General features: G+C 37.0%; 1 protein-coding gene across 9 annotated transcripts in view; it reads right to left on the reverse strand.

The window, feature by feature from the left end:
* The window catches only part of TUT4 (terminal uridylyl transferase 4), a 120,948-nt gene that overhangs the window by 69,064 nt on the left and 28,530 nt on the right, over nt 1–23,354 (reverse strand). For all 9 annotated transcript variants that reach the window (XM_066376288.1, XM_066376290.1, XM_066376292.1 and 6 more), the window contains exons 3-5: nt 20,810–21,692; nt 11,677–11,840; nt 4,560–4,676 (exon numbers count right to left, since the gene is read on the reverse strand). In XM_066376288.1, coding sequence (XP_066232385.1) covers nt 4,560–4,676; nt 11,677–11,840; nt 20,810–21,599 — 1,071 coding nt within the window. In that variant the 5' untranslated portion in view covers nt 21,600–21,692. The remainder of the gene's footprint in view (nt 1–4,559; nt 4,677–11,676; nt 11,841–20,809; nt 21,693–23,354) is intronic.

Below are 23,354 nucleotides of genomic sequence, written 5' to 3' on the forward strand. Positions count from 1 at the left end.
GTACATGCTGGGAGTCTGTCTCTGCTTCCCCACTGCTCACTTAAAAAAACAAACAAACAAATAGGAAGTCATCCCATACTCATGGATCAGCAGACTTTATACAGGGGGCCCTTGGGTTACAACAATCTCAACAAACAACGTTTCAAGTTTATGATGCTCACTCTCAAAAAGACTTAAAACCCTTGAGATGTAAGTGTTTTGGCTTAGCATCATACTTATGGACTATGTGGGCAAACTAGTTTGGTTGCACACGGCAAAAGAATAGGTAGTAAGTGTCCCCCAATACACTAACTTAAGGCATTCTATACTGTTAAAAGTGCAAGTGTTCTGTTTGTTAGGCTAGGGTGCTTTTCGACTTACACCAAAATTTAGATGTCACTATTGCAGGAACAGAACTGTATCATAACCTGAGGACCCTCTGTATTGTTAAGATATCAATACTACCCAAAGCAACCTACAGATTCGATGTAATCTCTATTAAAATCCTAATGACTTTTTCTCTCAGAACTAGAAAAATTGATCCTAAAATTGACACGGAATCTCAAGGGATCTCCAAATAGTTAAAACAACTTTGAAAAAGACAAAGAGAACTCATATTTCCTGTTATCAAAATTTAATACAAAGCCACAGTAACCAAAACAGTATGGTACTGGCTTAAGGCCACTGTATTGGTCAATGGGATAAAATAAAGAGCCCAGAAATAGACCCTCATATAAATGGCCAAATGATTTTTCATAAGGCTGTTGAGATCATTCAATGGGAAAAAGACTTTTCAACAAACAGTGCTAGAAAAACTGCATATTCACATGCATTGTAATCCCTTACCTTACACCATATACATAAATTACCTCAAAATGGATCAAAGACCTAAGTGTAAGAGCAAGATTATAAAATTCTTATTAGAAAAAACAGGAGAGAAAGAGTTCATGACATTGGAATTGGCAATGATTTCTGGGATATGAAACAAAAACAAAGGCAACAAAAAATAAACTGGACTTCATGAAAATTAAAAATTTTTGTGCATCAAACAACACTATTAACAGAGTAAGAAAGCAATCCACAGACTGGTATAAAATATTTGCAGATCACATATATAGTAAGAGATTTAAATCCAGAACATAAAACTCAACAAGAAAACAACTCAATTCAAAAATGGTGAAAAAACTTGCATAAGACATTCCTCCAAAGATGTATAAAATGGACAAGCATATGAATAGGTGCTCAACATCATTAATCATTAAAAAAAATGAAAATCAAAAGTACAATGAGATACCACTTCACACTGACTAAGATGGCAACTCCAAAAAAAAAAAAAAGGTTTATGGATATGGAGAAACTGAACCCTGTGCATGGTTGGTGGGAGTGCAAAACGGTGCTGCCACAGTGGAAAACAGAATGTTAGTTTCCCAGAAAACTAAACACAGATTTACCATTTGATCCAGAAATTACATTTCTGGGTATATACATAAAACAAATGAAAACAGGAATTCAAACAAGTATTTCTACACCAGTGCGCATATTAACATTATTCACCGCAGCCAAAAGTTAGAAACAACTCAAATATTCATCCACAGATTTATAAACACACAAAACATGGTGTATAATAGAATGGAATATTATTTAACATTAAAGAGGAATTTCTGATACATATCATAAAAATTATTAAAATGGTAAATTTTATGTCATACATATTTTACTACATACAGAAAGTGGCACCAATAAGATAATACAACATTTTCTTAACATGGAATATATAGCACTTTGGTTTCAGTCTACTTTTCAGACCCTCTTCCAACCATTCCCTCTCCCTCCAACATTTTTGGCAGATATCCATGATTTAAGTTGCCACCAGCTTCTAAATGCTATATGTGCTATTGGGCCTCCATGAACTCATTTTGTTCCCTATGCCTAAAAGACCCTTAACCTATTTTTGTATCCATCTGGTGAAACTCAAATTCTTGAAGATGTAGCTTAAATGTTAAGTATTCAGTGAAGCCTTCTTAATGTCTTTCCAACATAATTAAAAGTCCCCTTAATTCATGATTAATAAATAGCATGTTCTAAATTCTAAAAACTTTTCCCTGGTCACGTAATCAACTCAATATTCCTCCTTTTAAACAATGCCCCATCTATTGGTTTGTGTTTTTATCAAGTAAGCACTCCTTACCTCTATTCTAGCACCATTTAATAAGTACCTACTATGGGCCTGGAATTGTGTGAGGTGCTTTACAGATGTTACGTCACTTAATTCTTGCTAAAGACATCCATAGGTAGATACTATCAAAATCACTTTATAGATAAGAAAACTGATGCTGAGATGTTTAATATCTTTTTACAATGACAGAGTTGAACTGATAAATAAATCTAGGTCTAACTCCAAAGCTTGTGCTCATTCTACTTTCATTTAAATAATTCCATCATCAAATATTAAAGAGCAAATATGTGCCAGGCACCAGCTATGCAAAAAAAAAAAAAAAATATATATATATATATATGCATATAACCCCTGCCCTCATGGAGCTTACAGTCAAGAGAAAGAGAAAGATTAATCAAATGATTATTCAAATTAATAAAAAGTTAAAACTGTAAACTGTGATGAGTATACTATGCCACACTAAAACAAACAAAAAAAATCCTGTGTGCCACTCTAGCTACTACCAATCTTACTTCCTTCCTGCCTTCCTTTTTTCCTTCCTCACTCCTCCCTTCCTCCCTTCTTTCTTTATCCTTTCACAGTCAAGATGCCTAAAAGTTTAATTTATATACCTTTTCTTTAACCTGCTCAATCAAACCTATGTCATTAGCTCTAAAACAGAAATTGCTTTTACCAGGATTCTCAAAAACCTCCTTAACTGACACTTTTATGTTCTTAGATTATTTTTACCCATATTACCAGACACTTCAAACTAACCCTAATGAAACTTTTCTTTTAGCTTCTGTGATACCTTTCTCTCTGTGTTCTTCTCCAGTCTATTGGTTGCTCTTCCTCTACTAGTCCCTTATAATGTGCTGGTTTGAAACTCTGGGCTTGCCTGATCAAGGCACATATGACAAGCAACCAATAAACAGCTAGAGCCTGACAGTGGATAGAGCGTAGGACTGGGATGCAGAGGACCCAGGTTCGAGACCCCGAGGTCACCAGCTCAAGTGCTGGCTCATCTGGTTTGAGCAAAAGCTCACCAGCTTGGACCCAACTGGCTTGAGCAAGGGGTTACTCAGTCTGCTGAAGGCCTGCAGTCAAGGCACATATGAGAAAGCAATCAATGAACAACTAAGGTGTCACAACGTGCAACGAAAAACTAAATGATTGATGCTTCTCATCTCTCCGTTCCTGTCTGTCTATCCCTATCTATCCCTCTAACTCTCTCTCTGTCTCTGTAAAAAAAATAAAATTAAAAACTTGTTTAAAAAAATAGATAAATAAAAATAAACAGCTAGAGTGAAGCAACTACTTCTCATCCCCCACCCCTCTAATCTCTGTAAAATCAATAAATAAAATCTTTAAAAATTTTTTACTGAGGTGTAATTGACATAAAACAAACCACACATATTTAAATTTACAATTACAGTATACCTAAGCCAATCAAGCTACAAGGATTAGCAGCGACCAGTATGAAGAATCAGCTGTGCAGGGCCCACCCCACAGAACAGGACTTACTTCAGTGGGGCTCTAGTACCTGCTGAGTCTACTCCATGAGTGTATTTCTCAGAGAGGATATACAAGCACAGAGTTAAGAAATAAGAGGTTATATTTTATTACAACTTTGAAAAGAAAAAATTACTAATAAATTTTAAAAAATAAAAACACTTCATATCTATGCCTATGAAATGCTCTAATAAAAATAACTGAGGAATTAAGAAATCTCAAAGTATTGACATAAAGATTATTTAGCTCTGCATGGTCTGGAATTATCTAACTTCACTTCATATCATCTTCCTCCTATTTTTCTTTGCTCCGCTCATGCTAGACTCTTTCGGTTCCTCAAACACCACGTACTTTCCTGAAGTAGATACTTTTATTCCTGCTGCTTTTGTGTGTATAAAATGCTCTCAGCTTATCCTTTTACACCACTCACCTTTCTGCCTTTTAAACTTTTACTTCAAGGTTCAACTCAAATGTTCACTTTCTCAGAGAAACTGTCCGTTCTAGATAAACTAAGTAAAATATTCTTGTATATTTCTTTAGCACATTTTCCCCTTTAATAAAACTCATGATATTAAATCCTTATTCAATCTATGTCTTTATCAATACCTTAGAAACTCTGAGAGCAGGAACTACGACTATATTATTCACCAATGCCTAGACCTAAGCACATCAAAACTCAGTTATCAGTTGGACTAACTACATCTAACAGTTTTGAATTCAGGAATCAACATACTTTAGGATGAACAAACTGGTCTCTGAATCTAAGATGAGGAGGGCAATCATAACTTTCAAGGTTGTCACTTCAGTTACCAACATACAACTAAATAAATACCCCATTCTTTCATAAATAAAAAATATTTGATATAGTTTTACCATTCAAAAATAAATAAGACATTTCATAATAAGAACTTACCAAAATGTTTTTCTTATGTCGTTTCTCTTTTATATGTTTATGAGCTCCCTGGATATTTTCAATGTGAATTAAGCAAAGTTTGCATAGATACCGGCAATTGGTATATTCTGGTGAGCGCTGAAAAGTTAAAAAATACATTTTTTCAGAAAACAGAGAAGTCATCTTTTTATTATAAATGTGAATGACACAATTTATGTAAATACTAGAGACAAAAAAATTGAAGGAATAAGTTAATGAACAAATCAGTATTTATATATCCAAGAGATATCCTTTTCAGAATAGTCATCATAGGAGATCATATACTAATTTTAAACAATATAATGAAAATGCTAAATATGTTTGATAATTATCTAATACAATCTTTAGAAGCCAATGTAAAATAAGAAGTGGAATCTCAATACTGTCTTATTCCAATGCTGCCCTGAAAATTGGTTTCAAACTTTGTCTTTTCAATTATCTACTATAAAAAAGAGAATAAACTCTCAAATAGGGAATTCAAAATAATGAATTGCAAATATGGGAGACAATTCCAACAGCTGATTTCCAAAAACACTCCAATCACAATTTATGGGAATGTGCGACTAAATGGATAACCTCTTTTTTCTTTCTTATTTTTTGGATAACCTCTTCAGGGTTGTTACTCTGAAGGATACAATCCTGACACATAAAAAAAGTATCAGTCATATTACTTTAGTCATACTTCACATATATATTCCGAAATAATAAAAAAAAAAACTTAGTAATTCCAAAGTGTCTATTATGTGCCAGGTACATTGCTAGGTGCATTACAAACAACGTGACATTTTATTTTTTTCTTTAGATTTCAGAGAAGGGGGGACAGGAAGCATCAACTCATAGTAGTTGCTACTTGTTATGTGCCTTGACCGAACAAGCCCAGGGTTTCAAACTGGTGACCTCAGCATTTCAGGTAGTTTTATCCACTGCACCACCACAGGTCAGGCACAAGGTGACATTTTAATTTCCCTAATAATCCTATTAGATTTGCATTATCTTCATTTTATCGATGTGAAAACAAAAGCTCAAAGAGCTTACAAGTTTCACAAGGATACAACATTAAGTGTGGGATGCTGGATTTAAATTCATGTACTGTGTACCTGAATCCAAAGTCAACTCTCCACCCATTGGTTACAGTGCCAGTGATAGTCAACCTGGTCCCTACCGCCCACTAGTTGGGCGTTCCAACTTTCATGGTGGGCGGTAGTGAAGCAACCAAAGTATAAATAAAAAGATTTAACTATAGTACGTTGTTTTATAAAGATTTATTCTGCCAAACTTAGCAAAAATCCGACATAAAGTACTTGGTAAGTAATTATTCTTATATGCTTTAACTTGCTGTAACTCTGCTTTATAAATTTTATGAAGTAAAGTTACTTCCCTACTTTATAAATCACCATTACTGTGGAACCGGTGGGCGGTTAGAAAATTTTACTACTAACAGAGACACAAAAGTGGGTGGTAGGTATTAAAAGGTTGACTACCTCTGGGTTACACAATAAAAAAAATTTTAAATATTAAATACCTGCTGAGTTTTAAGTGTTTTTAGTGCCTCACACTGAAATTGCAACCACACTTAATTTTTTCTCAGCTTGACCTTAAAAAGGCTGCAACTTCTGACAAAAAGATTCTCTCACTTCAGAATATTATGTATTGAATATACGATTTTCTTTAAATTTGAAACCTGCTCCAAATATAGCAAGAGTCCTGTCCCAGACTAAAAACAAACACAGCCATCATGTATTCAGTATCTACCTACCTCACAACAAACCTATGAGGATTTTCCATTTTATCGACAAAGCAACTAAATCTCAAGGAGTAAACAATTACCCAAGGCAACAAGCAAGAAAATTCAGTTCTGACCCTCGCTGGTTTGCTCAGTGGATAGAGCGTTAGCCTGGCATGTCAATGTCCCAGGTTCAATCCCCGGTCAGGGCACACATGCTTCTCTCCCCTTCTCTCTCCCTCTCCTCTCCTCTCCCTCTTCCCTTCCAGCAGCCAGTGGCTCCATTGGTTCAAGCACCAGCCCAGGTTGCTGAGGATAGCTCAGTGGGTCTGAGTATTGGCCTCAGGCGCTGAGGGAAGCTCAGCTGATTGGAGTATCAGCCCCAAACAGGGGTTGCCAGGTGGATCCTGGTTGGGGCACATGCAGGAGTCTGCCTCATTATCTCCCCTTTAAAGAAAAGAAGGAAAGGAAGGAAAGGAAGGAAGGGAAGGAAGGGAAGGAAGGGAAGGAAGGGAAGGGAGGGAAGGGAGGAAGGAGGGAAGGGAGGAAGGGAGGAAGGGAGGAAGGGAGGGAAGGAGGGAGGGAGGGAGGAAGGAAGGAAAATTCAGCTCAATACAGTCATACCAATTCTTTAGCATAAAAATTCTTTCAAATCAGTCCTCACTGGGGGATGAATTAATAAGCCCTCACCAAGACTTCTACCTCTTAGTTTCCCAGCACAACTACTTCATAATTCACCAAATATTTTGTGCTCATACTATATATCTAACCTTTTTCTAGGAGCTGGGCATAATCATGTAAACAAAATTTTTTTAAAAAGCCTCCTCATGAATTTACATTCTAGTGTAGGAAGATAGGTAATAAAAAAAATGTACAAATAAATAAATAGGAATATGGGAAGTCATGTTAACTGCTTTTTAAAAATAGGGTCATCACTTAAGACCTTACTGATAAACTGACTTATAGGAAGTGAAGGATTAAGCTGTGTGGATATCTGGAAAGAGACATTTCAAGTAGTGGGAAATGTGAATACTAAGGCCTTGACAAGAATCTGCCTAACATGTTTGGGAAACTACAAAAAAGCTAGCATGACTGGAATAGAAAGGTAATGGAGGCCAGATCACAAGGCCCCTTGTAAGGATTCTGACTTTTATTCTAAGTATAAGGGGAAGGTATTAAAGGTTTTTGAGCAGAAAATTACAAAATCTAATCAATATTTTAATGGAATCACTTGTCTTTTATATTAAGAATAGAAGTAGGAAGAGCTTATTGCCCTTATGAACATACTACAATAATCTGTAAGAGATGATGATGCTTGGTTCAAGGTTTAAGAGTGGTGGAAATGGCAGGAAGGGCTAGTTTCAGGAGTTGAAAGCACAAACACAGAATACCTAAACCATGAATATTAATGAGGTCACTAAAGAGTCATGTGATCATTCATCATGTGAATTTTTCAATTGTAAAATGTTAGCAAACAAGGATGTATCTGCATCCCTTTAGTAAGAAAACCTTGATAGAAACTGAATGGGGAGTCAGCAGGCCTGGGATGACATCTCAATGGACCCTGGACAAAACACTTCTGTATAGGTCCTAAAAATGAAATAATAAAAACTGCTCTACTGGGTAAAACAACCCTGCAGTTGTTTACTGCTTTATTTACTGCTTACTACATACTAGGCACTGTGCCAAGAACTTTACTTGTATTAGCTTATTTAATCCTCATAACAGTCCAAGGAGCTAGGTGTCATTATTTTCATCAATTCCATTTAAAGGATAAAATTGAGGTTTAAATAGATTATATAATTTAACGGTATTCAAACAGTATTTGACAGAGATAGACCCAGTGACTCCAAAAACCTATACAAAACAACTAAGCAAATTACCTCTAATTACTAACCAACTATGTGCAATGTACTATATTAAGCACAATAGTAAATATAAAACAACCAAGTTCTCACCATCATGAAGCTGCTAGTTTCACAGAAGAGACAAATGAAAATTGTTTAAAACTTCCTTTACTATATAGTTCTACTTTATTTAACCATTAAACAATACACTAATAAACTTCTTAAAGATTCTGCAGACCAGCTAAAATAATAATTTCGGGGCATGAAGATTCTAAGTATTTCCTATTCAATTATTTAACACTTGCTATAGGAAATTTTACCCTTCTGATCTAATTGTTTGGATTTATCCTTCTTTGGTACAAGTAAAAAATCACATCTTTACTCCTCAATTAGACAATCTATGGGTATATAGTGAAGAAAAAACCCGATGAAATAAAAAAATTGGTAACAATATTCTTAATGAGTGTCTAAAGTTGGCAATGAAAAATATTAAGAGTATGCTGTATTGAAAACAAAAGATTTCGGAGGGCTTGAGAAACAAGGAAATGTCAGAAATAAAAGTGATTACATCTCCGCTGGTATTGATGCACTGATTTTACATCATTGTTTAAATTCAACAAGCTTTTCTTTCACTCCACATCTTTTTGTGCTCATACTATATATTAACACCATCAAATATCCATTCCACCCCAACTTCTTCCTTCTCCCAAGAATTGATCTTTTCTGCTTCATATCCTATATATCCTCCCATCCAGTCCCCCATTTATTTTTCTTGAAAACACATTTTTCACATTTCCTTCACACATCCCGTATAATTTACCTACACCACCCTTTCCCAGCCCATCTGGTCAACTCCTAATACTCCTCCCGATTCAGTTCCAATGTCCAACCTCCTTATAAAGCATTTCCCAATTTGATGGCTTTATACCCCAACTTAAGTTGGTCACTCCTTTGTCCAAGATCCTACTTTCAAACAATACTCTTATTATTATTATTATTATTTTAGTTTGCTCACATCTTTCTTTTACTAGTAAACTCTTAGAAGAGCAATATCATGTTTTTTAAAAAATGTTACGCATACCCCATTTCAAATTTGTTTCACCCTATCATGGCACATGAAAGGCACTCAATGTTTATCTTGACAATGCAGATCTAGAACAGTTAATTCCAGGCTTAGGACAGAGAAAGCGAGAGGAAAGACAGAACTAAGTAAATCAGCAAATTGCAAAAAAAAAAAAAAAATCTAACTAGGATCTTGCAAAACAAGGTACACAACTCAAACTCTCTCCTATATTATGGGCCTCTACTCCTTGATACTCCTTTCTATTTTCATAGAGTGACTACTCTGTCATGAGTTCTATTAATAACCCAGACTGCCTTCTTCAATTTAGCAATGACCTCATTTTTTTAGAGTATGCACAATCAGACCATTTCTTTCTTTTCCTTTTTAATCAAGAATGATGACCTACTTCCTTGTATGCATACTGACAAATGCCCCAAATATCTGTGAACAGATTAATTTATTACTCATTCCTTCAATACCTAGCAGTGTTTTTATTGTTAAAGCTAGAAATATGTATTTCTAAGTTAAAAAATTAATTAGTACCCAGGAACAAGATACCAAATGGCTGGAACAGTTCCTAATACAAAGATGTTCAATAAGTATGCAAGAAAAAAAAAGAAAGGGGAAGAGATAAAAGCAAGGAGAAAAGGAGAAAGTCTAGAATATTATAGTATTTTCTAATTCATTTCCGTCATTCCAAATAAACTGTTAACTTCTAATGGGCAGAAACTGTGCCATTTTTACCAAAAAATTCCCAATGCCTAGATCATTACCTAGAACATAACAAGCACTCAGTATTTATTTGATGAGTAAATTAAGGGTCAGCAAACTTCTTCCATAAAGAAACAAAGTATTATTTAGGTAAATATTTTATGCTTTAGTAAATACAGTGTGTCCGTAAAGTCATGGTGCACTTTTGACTGGTCACAGGAAAGCAACAAAAGACGACAGAAATGTGAAATCTGCACCAAATAAAAGGAAAACCCTCCTAGTTTCTGTAGGATGGTGTGGCAGCATGTGCGCATGTGCAGATAATGACGTAACACCGTGTATACAGTGGAGCAGCCCACGGCCATGCCAGTTGAGATGTGAACGGTACGGAGGAAAGTTCAGTGTGTTCTGTGGCTCGCTAAATTAGAATCCGTGACCAAAGTGCAACGTGAATATCAGCACGTTTATAACAAAGCGCCACCACATAGGAATAACATTACTCGGTGGGATAAGCAGTTGAAGGAAACCGGCAGTTTGGTGGAGAAACCCCATTCTGGTAGGCCAGGGGTCCCCAAATACGTCCCGCGGGCCGCATAGGGCCCCCTGAGGCCATTTATCCAGCCCCCGCCGCACTTCTGGAAGAGGCACCTCTTTCATTGGTGGTCAGTGAGAGGTGCACAGGATGCATCTGGAGTACTGTATGTGGCAACACCGCAAAGCACGGCGTCACTCACGTACAGTACTACTTCCAGTGAAGCAGGACGCATGCATCACAGCTCCAGAAGCGCGTCATATCACTTGTTACGACTAGCAGTGACAAATATAAAACCGGACATTGACCATCTCATAGCCAAAAGCAGGCCCATAGTTCCCGTTGAAATACTGGTTAGTTTGTTGATTTAAATTTACTTGTTCTTTATTTTAAATATTGTATTTGTTCCTGTTTTGTTTTTTTAATTTAAAATAAGATATGTGCAGTGTGCATAGGGATTTGTTCATAGTTTTTTTATAGTCCAGCCCTCCAACGGTCTGAGGGACAGTGAACTGGCCCCCTGTGTAAAAAGTTTGGGGACCCCTGGGGTAGGCCATCAGTCAGTGACGAGTCTGTAGAGGCTATACGGGATAGCTACCTAAGGAGCTCTAAAAAATCTGTGCGTGAGCCCGCATTGAACTGCACTGAATAGGTATGAAACTGGGAGAGTTTCCCTTTTATTTGGTGCAGATTTCACATTTCTAACGTCTTTTGTTGCTTTCCTGTGACTGGTCAAAAGTGCACCATGACTTGACAGACACACTGTAGTAGATGTTTTACATTTTGTGAGCCATATATCCTTGTAACAATTACTCAACTCAACTCGGCCACAGTAGCACAAAAGCAGCCATAGACAATAAGTAAACAAAATGGGCATGGCATGGCTGTGTTCCAATAAAATTTTGTTTACAAAAATAAGGGACTTGGTATATTTTAAAACAATTAAAAAAACTAAACACAAAAAAACAAAAACAAGAGAGTAGGCCATAGTCTGTCAACTTCTGGGATGAATAAATGAAGTCAGGCTCACAGATGTAAGGATTTTTGCTAAACAAAAGGAGAGAAGGGAGAAAAGAAAGAAGAAGAAAGGAAAGAGGGAAGTAAGGAAAGATGAATGATATCGCTGCCTTAGGAACAGAAGAAAAATAAAAAGAGTTGTACTTGGGAAAGAAAAGTTATGAAACACGCATTTTCTTCCAAATAACTAAAACAACATAGCATACTTTTTCAAGTCGAAAGATGTGATCTCTTTCTAAGCGTTCTTCTGCTTGTTTCAAGCCTAGCCTCTGCTCAGGTGTCAATGTAGATTCATCTATCACAGTGGCATTTTCTAAATAGTCCATCTCTGAAGAATTTTCTTTATTAGATTCATCACTCTTCATTTTACCTAGGAAAAAAAACAATCAGTTACCATCATTAGAACTGAGATTTTTTCAAATTTAATAAAAGACATTCAATTTATACACACACAGAAAAATTTTTTTCCTCAGTTGTACAAGTTGGTATTCCAATGTAAAATTAAGTAAGAGATATACATGTACATGGTATCAAAATTCTCAAAGAATAATCTACTTTATGGGTCAAATGTCGATCTTGTTCTTCCACCCTACTAATCAAGAGAAAAACATGACTAAGGCTCATTATACAAGGCTAACATAACTCAACCAACTTGTGGAATCTCTGAAGTAAATATGATAAAAAGCTCTTTTAAGTCCCCAAGATTAGTCATTGAACTAAATAAAGTCACTTTAGTAATTTTATCATTACACATTAGCAGCTAAAAGAACATATATACTCCAGACCACAAACCCACCCCAGGCTCCTTCTTCTTTGCTTTCACTGAACTCATGGATATCTATACCATATCGACATTTTTTCTTAGCCTAACTAGATTGTAATCTCTTTAAGACACAGACCATGTACTTTCATCTTTATATTTCCAGCACCTAGCAATATGTACCTGGCATACAGTAGGTATGCCAGTGTGATATTTTTAAATACAAATTGAGTCATGTTATTCTTTTGCTTGAAATATTTTCAAAGGCTTTCTCAAAGGGTTCACAATAAAGTTTAAACTCTCTAGCATATTACACATAAGCCTTACCCTCATGAAGGCAATAAACAGAATACGATAATTCCAAGTTGTAACAAGTGCTCTAAAGAAAATATGTAACTGAGAAGGAGACCAACTTTAGATATAAGAGCCAGGGAAGGTGGAAGGTGTCTCAGAAATTTTAAGCTAAAAACCTCAATTTGGATTGTCAGGTGAACAATGATGCACCATGAGCAATTTGCAACTGTGTCCTATTATTTGGAAAATTTAGCTTTTTAGTAATAATTTCATGACAGAAATGTAAGAGAAAAGGTGAAAACCTAGTCTTATTTCAACATTTCATGAAAAAGGATAGCAGCAAGGCAATAATATTTTAATTTTCTTCTCTATATGTACAACTTGCCCTGAATGACAATCATTTAAGAAACACTGAGCTAACCTAGTGACACTTCCAATGTTTGAATCCTCTTTATAACATCTTTATAAAAAGAATCTGCCTTCCTATTCTCTACTTTTGTGGTAGGAGTCACATTACCTCCAGCAGCACATCAGCAAATCCTGCAAAATTATCATTTCTACCAACATAAAGAATTAGAGAAAGCTATCTTTCTTTAAAAGTCAAAAATAAATCAAATTACTTATTTTACTGAAACCAACATCAAATTTAAATAACATCAGACAGAATTTCCTGAACTCTGTTTCAAAGAACACATTCCTTAAGGTGTTAATACTCTCACAAAACAAGAAAACAAGTATTCAAACAAAAACCTGCATATGAATGTTCATAGCAACACTATTCACAGCAAAGGTGGCAATGACTCAGATGTCCATCACTAAACAAATAAACAAACAAAATGTGACATATTTATACAACGGAATATTACTCAGCTGTCTTTAGTCAGTTCAGGCTGCTGTGACAAAACACCTAGACTGGGTGGCTTAAACAACAGAAATTTGTTTTCTCACAGTTCTGGAAGCAGGAAAGTCAAGATTCAAGGCGCCAGCAGGGTTGATTCTGATGAAGCTCTCTCCTTGGATTGTAGACAGCAACTTCACATGGCCTTTCCTTGGTGCATGCACTGAGAAAGATCTTCCTCTTCCTCTTCTTAAAAGGCCTCCAAATCCTCTCAGTTTAGGATCTTAACCTCATGACCTCATTTACTTTTAACTACCTCCTAAAAGGTCTTATCTCCAAATACAATCATACTGACAAGGGTTCAACATAGAAATTTTGAGAGGACACAATTCAATCTATAGCATCAGCATTAAAAATGAAAGAGGTACCGATATATGTATATACTACATGAATAAACCTTGAAAATATGTTTAATGACGAAAGCCAAACACAAAAATCATATTGTATGAGTCCATTTCTATGAAATATCTAGAATAAGAAAATACATAGAAACAAAGCCAATTAGTGGTTGTCTGAGGCTGGGGCAAGGAGCTTCCTTTTGGGATGATGAAAAAGTTCTGCAATTAGATAGTAGTGACAGTTGTACAACACTGTAAATGTACTTAATGGAACCTTTAAAATGGGTAAAATGGTAAATTTTATATATATTATACAACAAAAAATAGTTAAACATAGAGTTATCATATGACTAAGCAATTTGAACTCCAACATATGTATATAACAAAGGAGAAATGAAAACATACATCCACACAAAAACTTTTATACAAATGTTCATAGCAGCATTATTCATACTAGCCAAAAGATGGAAACAGTTCAAATATCTATCAACTGATGAAAAGGATAACCAGGCCCTGGCCGGTTGGCTCAGTGGTGGAGCGTCGGCCTGGCATGCGGGGGACCCGGGTTCGATTCCCGGCCAGGGCACATAGGAGAAGCACCCTTTTGCTTCTCCACCCCCTCCCCTCCTTCCTCTCTGTCTCTCTCTTCCCCTCCCGCAGCCAGGGCTCCATTGGAGCAAAGATGGCCCGGGCGCTGGGGATGGCTCCTTGGCCTCTGCCCCAGGCGCTAGAGTGGCTCTGGTCGCAGCAGAGCGACGCCCCGGAGGGGCACAGAGCATCGCCCCCTGGTGGGCAGAGCGTTGCCCCTGGTGGGCGTGCCGGGTGGATCCCGGTCAGGCGCATGCGGGAGTCTGACTGTCTCTCCCCGTTTCCAGCTTCGGAAGAATACAAAAAAAAAAAAAAAAGGATAACCAAATGTAATACAGTCCCACAATGGTATATTATTCAGCAATAAAAAAAATGTATACATAGATATATGTATGCTACAATATAGATGAATCTTGAAAATATTATGCTAATAAAAACACCTAGACACAAAAGGCCATGTGCTGTGTGATCCCTTTACATAAAATAGGCAAATCTAAAAAGAGAAAGTAGATTAGTGGTTGGCAGTGGCTAGGAGAAGGGGTAAGGAGTAGCTCCATATTCATTAGAATATGGAGTTTCTTTTGGGGATACTGAAAATGTTCAGAAATTAGACAGTAGTAACTCCTATACAACTTTGTGAATATACCAAAAACCACTAAATTGTATATTTTAAAATGGCAAATATTATGGCATAAGAATTATATCAACAAAACTATTACTTAAAAAGAAAATAAATTAGCCCTGGCTAAATAGCTCAGTTGGTTAGCCCTGGTCAGCAAACTGCAGCTCGCGAGCCACATGCGGTTCTTTGGCCCCTTGAGTGTGGCTCTTCCACAAAATACCACATGAGGGCGCTACCTCGATAAGGAATGTACCTACCTATATAGTTTAAGTTTAAAAAATTTGGCTCTCAAAAGAAATTTCAATCGTTGTACTGTTGATACTTGGCTCTGCTGACTAATGAGTTTGCTGACCAGAGTATCATTCCGAAGCACAGAGGTTGCTGGTTCGAAAAATGTGATAGATGGTGATAAAGACTATGGAGAAAAATTATACAGGTAAAAGAAAGAAGGACTGTCAGAAGTGGAGGTGAGGGTTTTAAATTTTAGCTAAGTAACCCAGCAAGTCTTACAGAAAAGGTGAAGGAGGTAACAGACCTAGCCATATAGGTATCTGCAGGAAGAGTGTTCCAGGCAGAAGACAGGACAAGTGTGAAAGGCAGGAGATGGACATCTGCCTTCACATCTGAGGAACTAAATGGAAACTATGCAGTTTGAGCAGAGAGAAAGAAAGGGTAAGAAATAGATGAGTGAGGTCAGAAAAACAGGGGAGTGCCACAGATCATATAGGGCCCTACATGTCACCACAAGGACACTAGCTCATTCTGATGTTTAAGAAACCACTGAGACATTCTGAACAGTAGTAAAATGACCTGAATAATTTTTTTTCCTTCTATTCCAAGTGAGTGGAGGGGAGATAGAGTGACAGACTCCCATATGCACTCCGACCAGGATCCACCTGACAACCCCCATCTGGGGCCAATGCTCTCCCCATATGGGGCCGTGCTTGCAACCAAGCTATTTTTACTGCCTGAGGCAGAGGCTCCACTGAGCCATCTTCTGTGCCTGGGGCTGATGCACTCCAACCAATGGAGCCAAGGCTGCCATAGGGGGAAAAGAGGGAGGGAGGGAGGGAGAGAAACAAAGGGTTGAAGAGAAAGAGAGAGAAGAGGGGAGGAGTAGAGAAGTAGATGGTCACTTCTTCTGTGTGCCCTGACTGGGAACTGAACCTGGGACATCCACATGCCAGGTCAACACTCTACCACTGAACTAACCGACCAGGGCCTGACCTGAATAGTTTTAACAGGATCATTCTGGCTGCTACGTTGAAAACACAATGAAGGGTGATGTAAGTAAAGAAGTAAATTTGGTTATGCTGCTCAAAAGCAAGATCCTGAGGAGCAGCATCAACTTCAGTAGGGAGCTTATTAGGTAGGCATCTAGTACCTCAGACTCCACTCTCAACTTTCTAAATCAAAAATACTTCTGGGGGCCCTGGCCGGTTGGCTCAGCGGTAGAGCGTCAGCCTGGCGTGCGGGGGACCCGGGTTCGATTCCCGGCCAGGGCACATAGGAGAAGCGCCCATTTGCTTCTCCACCCCCCACCCCCTCCTTCCTCTCTGTCTCTCTCTTCCCCTCCCGCAGCCAAGGCTCCATTGGAGCAAAGACGGCCCGGGCGCTGGGGATGGCTCCTTGGCCTCTGCCCCAGGCACTAGAGTGGCTCTGGTCGCGGCAGAGCCACACCCCGGAGGGGCAGAGCATCACCCCCTGGTGGGCAGAGCATCGGCCCCTGGTGGGCGTGCCGGGTGGATCCCGGTCGGGCGCATGCGGGAGTCTGTCTGACTGTCTCTCCCCGTTTCCAGCTTCAGAAAGGAAAAAAAAAAAATATTTCTGGGAATAGAGCCCAAGAATCTGTATTTTAATATGACTCAGGTGATTCACATGCAAATTGTTTGAGAAGCCCAGATCTAGACAACTCCCCCCTCAAATACTCACCAGGCTCCCTCTCTCACCTCTTTCCTTGAAGTATTTGCTCTAATGCCACCTTCTCAGTGACCATTTAAATTTGAAACACCACCACCAGACAGAATAGCATCATTCGCTATAACCTTTCCTATTTTATTTTTCTCATAAGATTTATCACCATTTAACTTATATAATTTTGTTATTTGCTATGTTTGTTTCCTCCCATTTGGAATATTAATTCCATAAGAGCAGTGTAGTCTGTTTTGTTCACTGCCATATTCCTAGCGACCAGATCAGTCAGTACCTGGCACACAGAAGACACCCCCCAAAATATTTGATTATTTATTTATTATATTTTATGTTGCGACAGAGACAGTGAGTGAGACAGAGAGAGGGACAGATAGGAAGGGAGAGAGATGAGAAGCATCAATTCTTCTTAGCGGCACCTTAGTTGTTCAATGATTGCTTTCTCATATGTGCCTTGACTGGGGGTCTACAGCAGAGCAAGTGACCCCTTGCTCAAGCCAGTGACCTTGGGCTTCAAGCCAGTGACCTCTGGGCTCAAGCCAGCAACCATGGGGTCATGTCTATGATTCTGCGCTCAAGCCAGCAACCCCGCGCTCAAGCTGGTGAGCCCACGCTCACGCTAGCAACCTCGGGATTTCAAACCTGGGTCCTCTGTGTCCCAGTCCGATGCTCTATCCACTGCGCCACCACCTAGTCAGGCCCAAAAAATATTTACTGAATGAATAAAATGGCCAAAGAAAAAATAATGGTATAAGTTGTAGGTGGGAGCTAAAGTTAGGCCTAATGGAAATTAGTCCACTAATCCTAGGTGGGCTTGAGGGTAATCAAATTTCTACAAAACCTATTAAGTCCAAACAATGATCCAGATATAAAGGTTTTATTTTATTTTATTTATAAAGAGGTAATCTAGCCTGACTTGTGGTGGCACAGTGGATAGTGTTGGCCTGGAATGCTGAGGTTGCCAGTTTGAAACACTGGGCTTGCCCAGTCAAGGCACACACAGGAAGCAAATCTGAGTTGATGCTTCCTGCTCCTCTCCCCTTCTCTTTCTCTCTCTCCTCTAATATTAATAAAATTTAAATATATATGTATACATATATGTGTATACATATACTGCTCACAAAAATAAGGAGATATTTCAAAATGAATATGAAGTGATAAAATAGTCCCTAATTTTTGTGAGCAGTGTGTGTATATATATATATATAAAGGAGTAATCTAATAAGAAATAATTCAATTATTATTAATTTGGATTTTTTAATATGATTAAAAAGTGCTGAACAATTATATATAAATATGACTTCAAGGCAAATATATGTATTAAAGAGAATTCTGTTTTTAATGTTTATTGATTTTAGAGAGAACAGAAGGAAGCGTGAGAGGGGGAGAGAGAGACAGGAATATCAATCCGTTCCTGTATGTACCCAACCAGGAATCAAACCAGCAATCTCTCACTTAGGGACAACACTCTAACCAACCAAGCTATCTTGCCGGGGCTAAAGAGAACTCTTTAAAACATGCGAAGCAGTTATTTATAAAAAATGATTGCTATGCAGAACTGTAAATCATTCCTATTAACTGCTAAAACTAAGTCTCCCAAAAGGACCTCTACTTGGTCTATTAGCTTCCTTAAGAGAGTTGAGCTTGTTCTCCATGTTAACAAATAATAAAGCTGCATTTAATTGGAGAAATAATAATTTATTACTGCATGCCTATTTCAGGCACTACATGAAACACTCTACTGGATTATTTCACTTACCCTTCATAATATGGGCAGCAACAGCTCTACTTTTTAGAAAATGAGGGAACTGAGAAATTTTTTAAAAGATAAGTAATTTAAGCAAGACTACAAAGTTATTAAATGGGGAAGGTGGATTCTAAACCTATGCAATTTTACTCTGGAGCCCACATTCTTAGCCATTGCACTGTCACCTCATTTATTTTAAAAATATAATCTTTAAACCATTCATGTACTATCATGTTTAAATTTGCAACATCTAAACTCTACTAGTACTAGTGCTATTATTTGATACTGTCTTTAAATTACTTTTAGCCTTGTCCTAAGCCTATCTATAAAATTATAAAGTTGTTATTCTTTTCTTATACACCTAAAGATACTATGAAAAACTTTTTTTAAATAATCTGTCAATATATCATAATCTGTGTTCCACCATAAACAAAATAAGCTATTTTTTAACTCTACCAGTGTTTCTCAAAGTGTGGTAAATAATGATTTTAAAATGTTTTGATTTTGTTTTTAATCTATACATCAAGGAAGGGCTTTATTCTTCTAATCACAGAAACATTAAGAAAAAAGACTGCTAAGTAAAAATTATTAAGGCCCTGGCCAGGTAGCTCAACAGATAGAGCATCATCTTGGAGCACCAAGGTCACAGGTTAAATCCTTGGTCAGAGCACGAGAAGCAACCAATGAATGTGCAACTAAATGGAACTGAGTAGAACAACAAGTTGATGCTTTTCTCTGTCTCCCTTGGTCTCTTATGTTTCTTTCTCAATGAAAATATTTTTTTAAATCATCAATGGAAAACATTCTTTAAAAATTATTAAAGAAGCCCTGGCCAGTTGGCTCACTGGTAGAGCATCGGCCTGGCGTGCAAGGGGTCCCGGGTTCGATTCCTGACCAGGGCACACAGGAGAAGCGCCCATCTGCTTCTCCACCCCTCTCCCTCTCCTTCCTTTCTGTCTCTCTCTTCCCCTCCCGCAGTGAGGCTCCATTGGAGCAGAGATGGCTCTGGGGATGGCTCCTTGGCCTCTGCCCCAGGCGCTAGAGTGGCTCTGGTCGACAGAGCGGAGCCCCGGAGGGGCAGAACGTCGCGCCCTGGTGGGCGTGCCAGGTGGATCCCGGTGGGGCGCATGCGGGAGTCTGTCTGACTGTCTCTCCCTGTTTCCAGCTTCGGAAAAATACAAAAAAAAAATAAATAAATAAATAAATAAATAAATATAAAAATTATTAAAAATCAGAATTAAAGTATTCAAAAAAAGGATAATATTTATAAACAATTAGTTAAAGCTCAGATAAAAATCCCAGAAGAAAGTGAATTTTACACTGATAATTCTCAAGTAAACTGTAAGTGTCCAACCAATTTCTGCTTCTAGTCTTCTCCTCAAAAGAAATTTGCTGCATTGTAGCCAAAAATATATATCTGATCATAGCATTGCCTTGCTTAAAACTCTTCAATGGCTTCTCAAAAACACTCAAAGTACAAATTATATATTTATAAATATAATGTCCTAAAAGACCCTTTATTCTCCAATTCTTGTGTACTTTTCAATTGCATCTTTTGCCACTTTCTTCCTCAATTCCCTGTTCTAGTCATACTGAATACTTCAGTCATACTTGCAGTCTCACATTAATATCGTGCATTTTTTTCAACCTGAAGTCTAAATCTCTCAATTATCATATGCATTCTCAAGTTTTTGACACAACTATAATTACAATTTTATCTGTATCACCTCCATCTAACTAGAAGCTCCCTTGATGTCTGGGGCTGTGGGGTGTTTTGGGATTTGGGTTTTTTTTTTTCCATTGTAAACACATGCTTGAAATACAGTAAAAATTCAATGCATACATGTTTGGTGAATGAATGAGCAATACATTACCTGGACCATTTAAAAAGAGTATGAGAGGGAAGGGGAGGGGGGACGAGTGGGGAGGCGAGAAAACACACTGACAATACTGACTGCAGAAGCCACTGAATTTATATCTGCACAGGTTTTTTACCTACAATCATAATGTAAAAGTTCTTTCTTAGCTTCAGGAGCCATATTATTAATGTCCTATTGAATTACAAAGTGGTTAAAATCAATCTGGGGATAATTTAAAGAATGTTAATATAGGAAAATCCCTCCAATATTAAGTGACTAATGGGATAATCTAATTTGTACTTACTCAAATCATCCGATAGGTCTTCAATTCCTGAAGCACTATCATCAGAATCACCAGTATTATCTGTAGATGTTTGTTGCTTCTGAGATTGTGGTGAGTTTTCCAGAGCAGATTTTTCTCCCTCTACAACATCAACATTCACTTTGTCCAGAGAGGTAAAGGAACTTGGAATTTTTTTTCCAATCTGCTGTAACTCTGTCTGTCTCATGCTTTCTTTCAACAGTAAACTGGGTACCTTCTCTGCTTCTGCTGGTGAACTGGGAACCTTTCCTGATTTCATCTGAGAACTAGGTGCTTTTTCTGCTTTCTTCTGTGAACTAATTGCCTTTTCTTCTATGGCTGCCTGTGAACTGGTTGTCTTTTCTGTTTTCACTGATGAATTAGGTGACTTTGGCAATTTTTCTGTTTTTGCCTGTAAACTGGATGCCTTTTCTACTTTTGCCTGTGAAACAGGTGACTTTTCTGATCGCACAGGTGAATTAGGTGACTGTTTTGCTTTGCAATGACTTTGATCGCGAAGGACTAACCCCAAATCTTTAGAGCCTGAAATGTTGGCAGCATTTACTTTACATGATTTAACTTCTGTTTTTTCTATACAAATATCATTTTGCTTATTTTTCTTACTACTATTCCTATTTGGAGAGCTGGTCCCAATTTCTTTTATAGATTTATCATTTCTGGCTTTCAAAGTTTGATTAGTTATAATTTTAACTGTTTTGCTTTCTTCAGAAAGAGTCCAAGCATTCTTCTTTGGTTCATGATTTTCATTTTTAGAGGTCTTAGACTCTTCCATTATTTGAAAACCTGCTTCTTTCTGATTGCGATATTGTAAAATAGCAGATCTCCAGTAGTCTGAACTGCTTCAAATCCAGTTTAGGCAAGCAAACTATTAAATTAAAAAAAAATAAAAACTGTTATTTAAAATGCAAAAGTCATTTTTTTTAATTAGTGAGACATAGAAATTTTTAAAATTTGTTCTCAAAATTAAAATAGTTTAAAAAAATGTCTAAACTCTGAAAACTGTATATGAGAAAGAATTAAAGCCCACTTAGTAAACAGCCAAATGCTCATAAAGGAGGTTCTAATATAATTATGGCAAAAATGTCACCAAATCAAGGGAAATTTGGAAGTAAAACATTTTATATTACTCAGTAAGAATTTCAACTAAAAGAAAGATATTTGTGATATACTGCAATTAACATAAAAGGAAAGAGAACAAAGAAAACACAATTTCAATCTATATGCAACACAGAAATCAATTTATAAAGCCTAAGTGGTAAGATCCTGCCCACATGACTTTCCTACTAAACACTAAATATTTATACCACAAACCTTTAAACTTGACTCTAAACATGAGGACACAATTCAACATATTTTCTCCATCTCTGAAGTATAAAGTACTTTAAATAAATTTTTCTAAGTTTAAAAGAAAATTAAAAACCAATAGAAACTCAGACTTAAAAAGTGACAGTAAAATTTTCTATGAAATTATAAATGATGGACAGGTATGAGTATATATCATATTTGTCAAAATGCATAGAATGTATTCTACTGAGTGAAACCCAATGTAAACTATGGACTTAGGGTGACAATGACATGCTGATGTAGGTTTCTGCACCATTCTGCTGCAGGGATTGTTTTTTAATTGTTTTATTTATTGATTGATTTGAGAAAGAGTGAGAGGAAGGAGGAGAGAGAATCCTCAATTTGTTGTTCCACTTAGTTGTGCATTCTTGGTTGACTCTTATATGTGCCAACTGGGGATAGAACCAATAACCTTGGCATATCAGGACAACAGTACAACCAACTTAGCTACCCAGCAAGGGCCTGCTACAAAAATTTTGATAGTGGCAGAGGCTATACTGGGGCGGGTAGGGGTGGGGGACGTTATGTGAGCACACTAGTTTCTTTTCAATGCTGCTATGAAACAAACTACTCTAAAAAATGTTAAACATAAAAGATGATGGAACACTATAATCAGAGCTTATTTTTAAGTTCTAAAATATAATAGAAACAATTATGCATTTATCAAAGACAAACTATAAGCAAATTAAAATACTGTATGTTGTTAAATTATTACAATATTATCAATACCTCATATACTATATTACAGAGAAATCAGGATGTGTTTCTGTTCACTTTGTCCTGAATGCCTTAAACTCAGATCTATGCCTCTATAAAGAAGGATTAATAATATACTGCTCACAAAAATTAGGGGATATTTCAAAATGAATATGAAGCTATAAAATATCCCCTAATTTTTGTGAGCAATATATAAGTAAATATTAGAGTCAGCAAAAGCAAACTGTATGTGTAGCACCTTTGATTTTACTTGGTTAATTTATTAAATTACATATCTTGGGCACTGGAACACCTCTAATAATATAACTATAAGTTATATAAATACAAAAATACTATCTTAAAAAGAAGCTGAGAACACAAGTCATTTATGCCCAACTAACTGTATTTATGCCAAAGCACATTTCAGGAAAAAAAATACTAAACTAATCTAGTTATGTCTACATTGAAACATCTTACTCAACTTGGA

The sequence above is a fragment of the Saccopteryx leptura genome, chromosome 3 (assembly GCF_036850995.1).
Source record: "Saccopteryx leptura isolate mSacLep1 chromosome 3, mSacLep1_pri_phased_curated, whole genome shotgun sequence".
In the NCBI taxonomy this organism is placed as follows: Eukaryota; Metazoa; Chordata; class Mammalia; order Chiroptera; family Emballonuridae; genus Saccopteryx; species Saccopteryx leptura.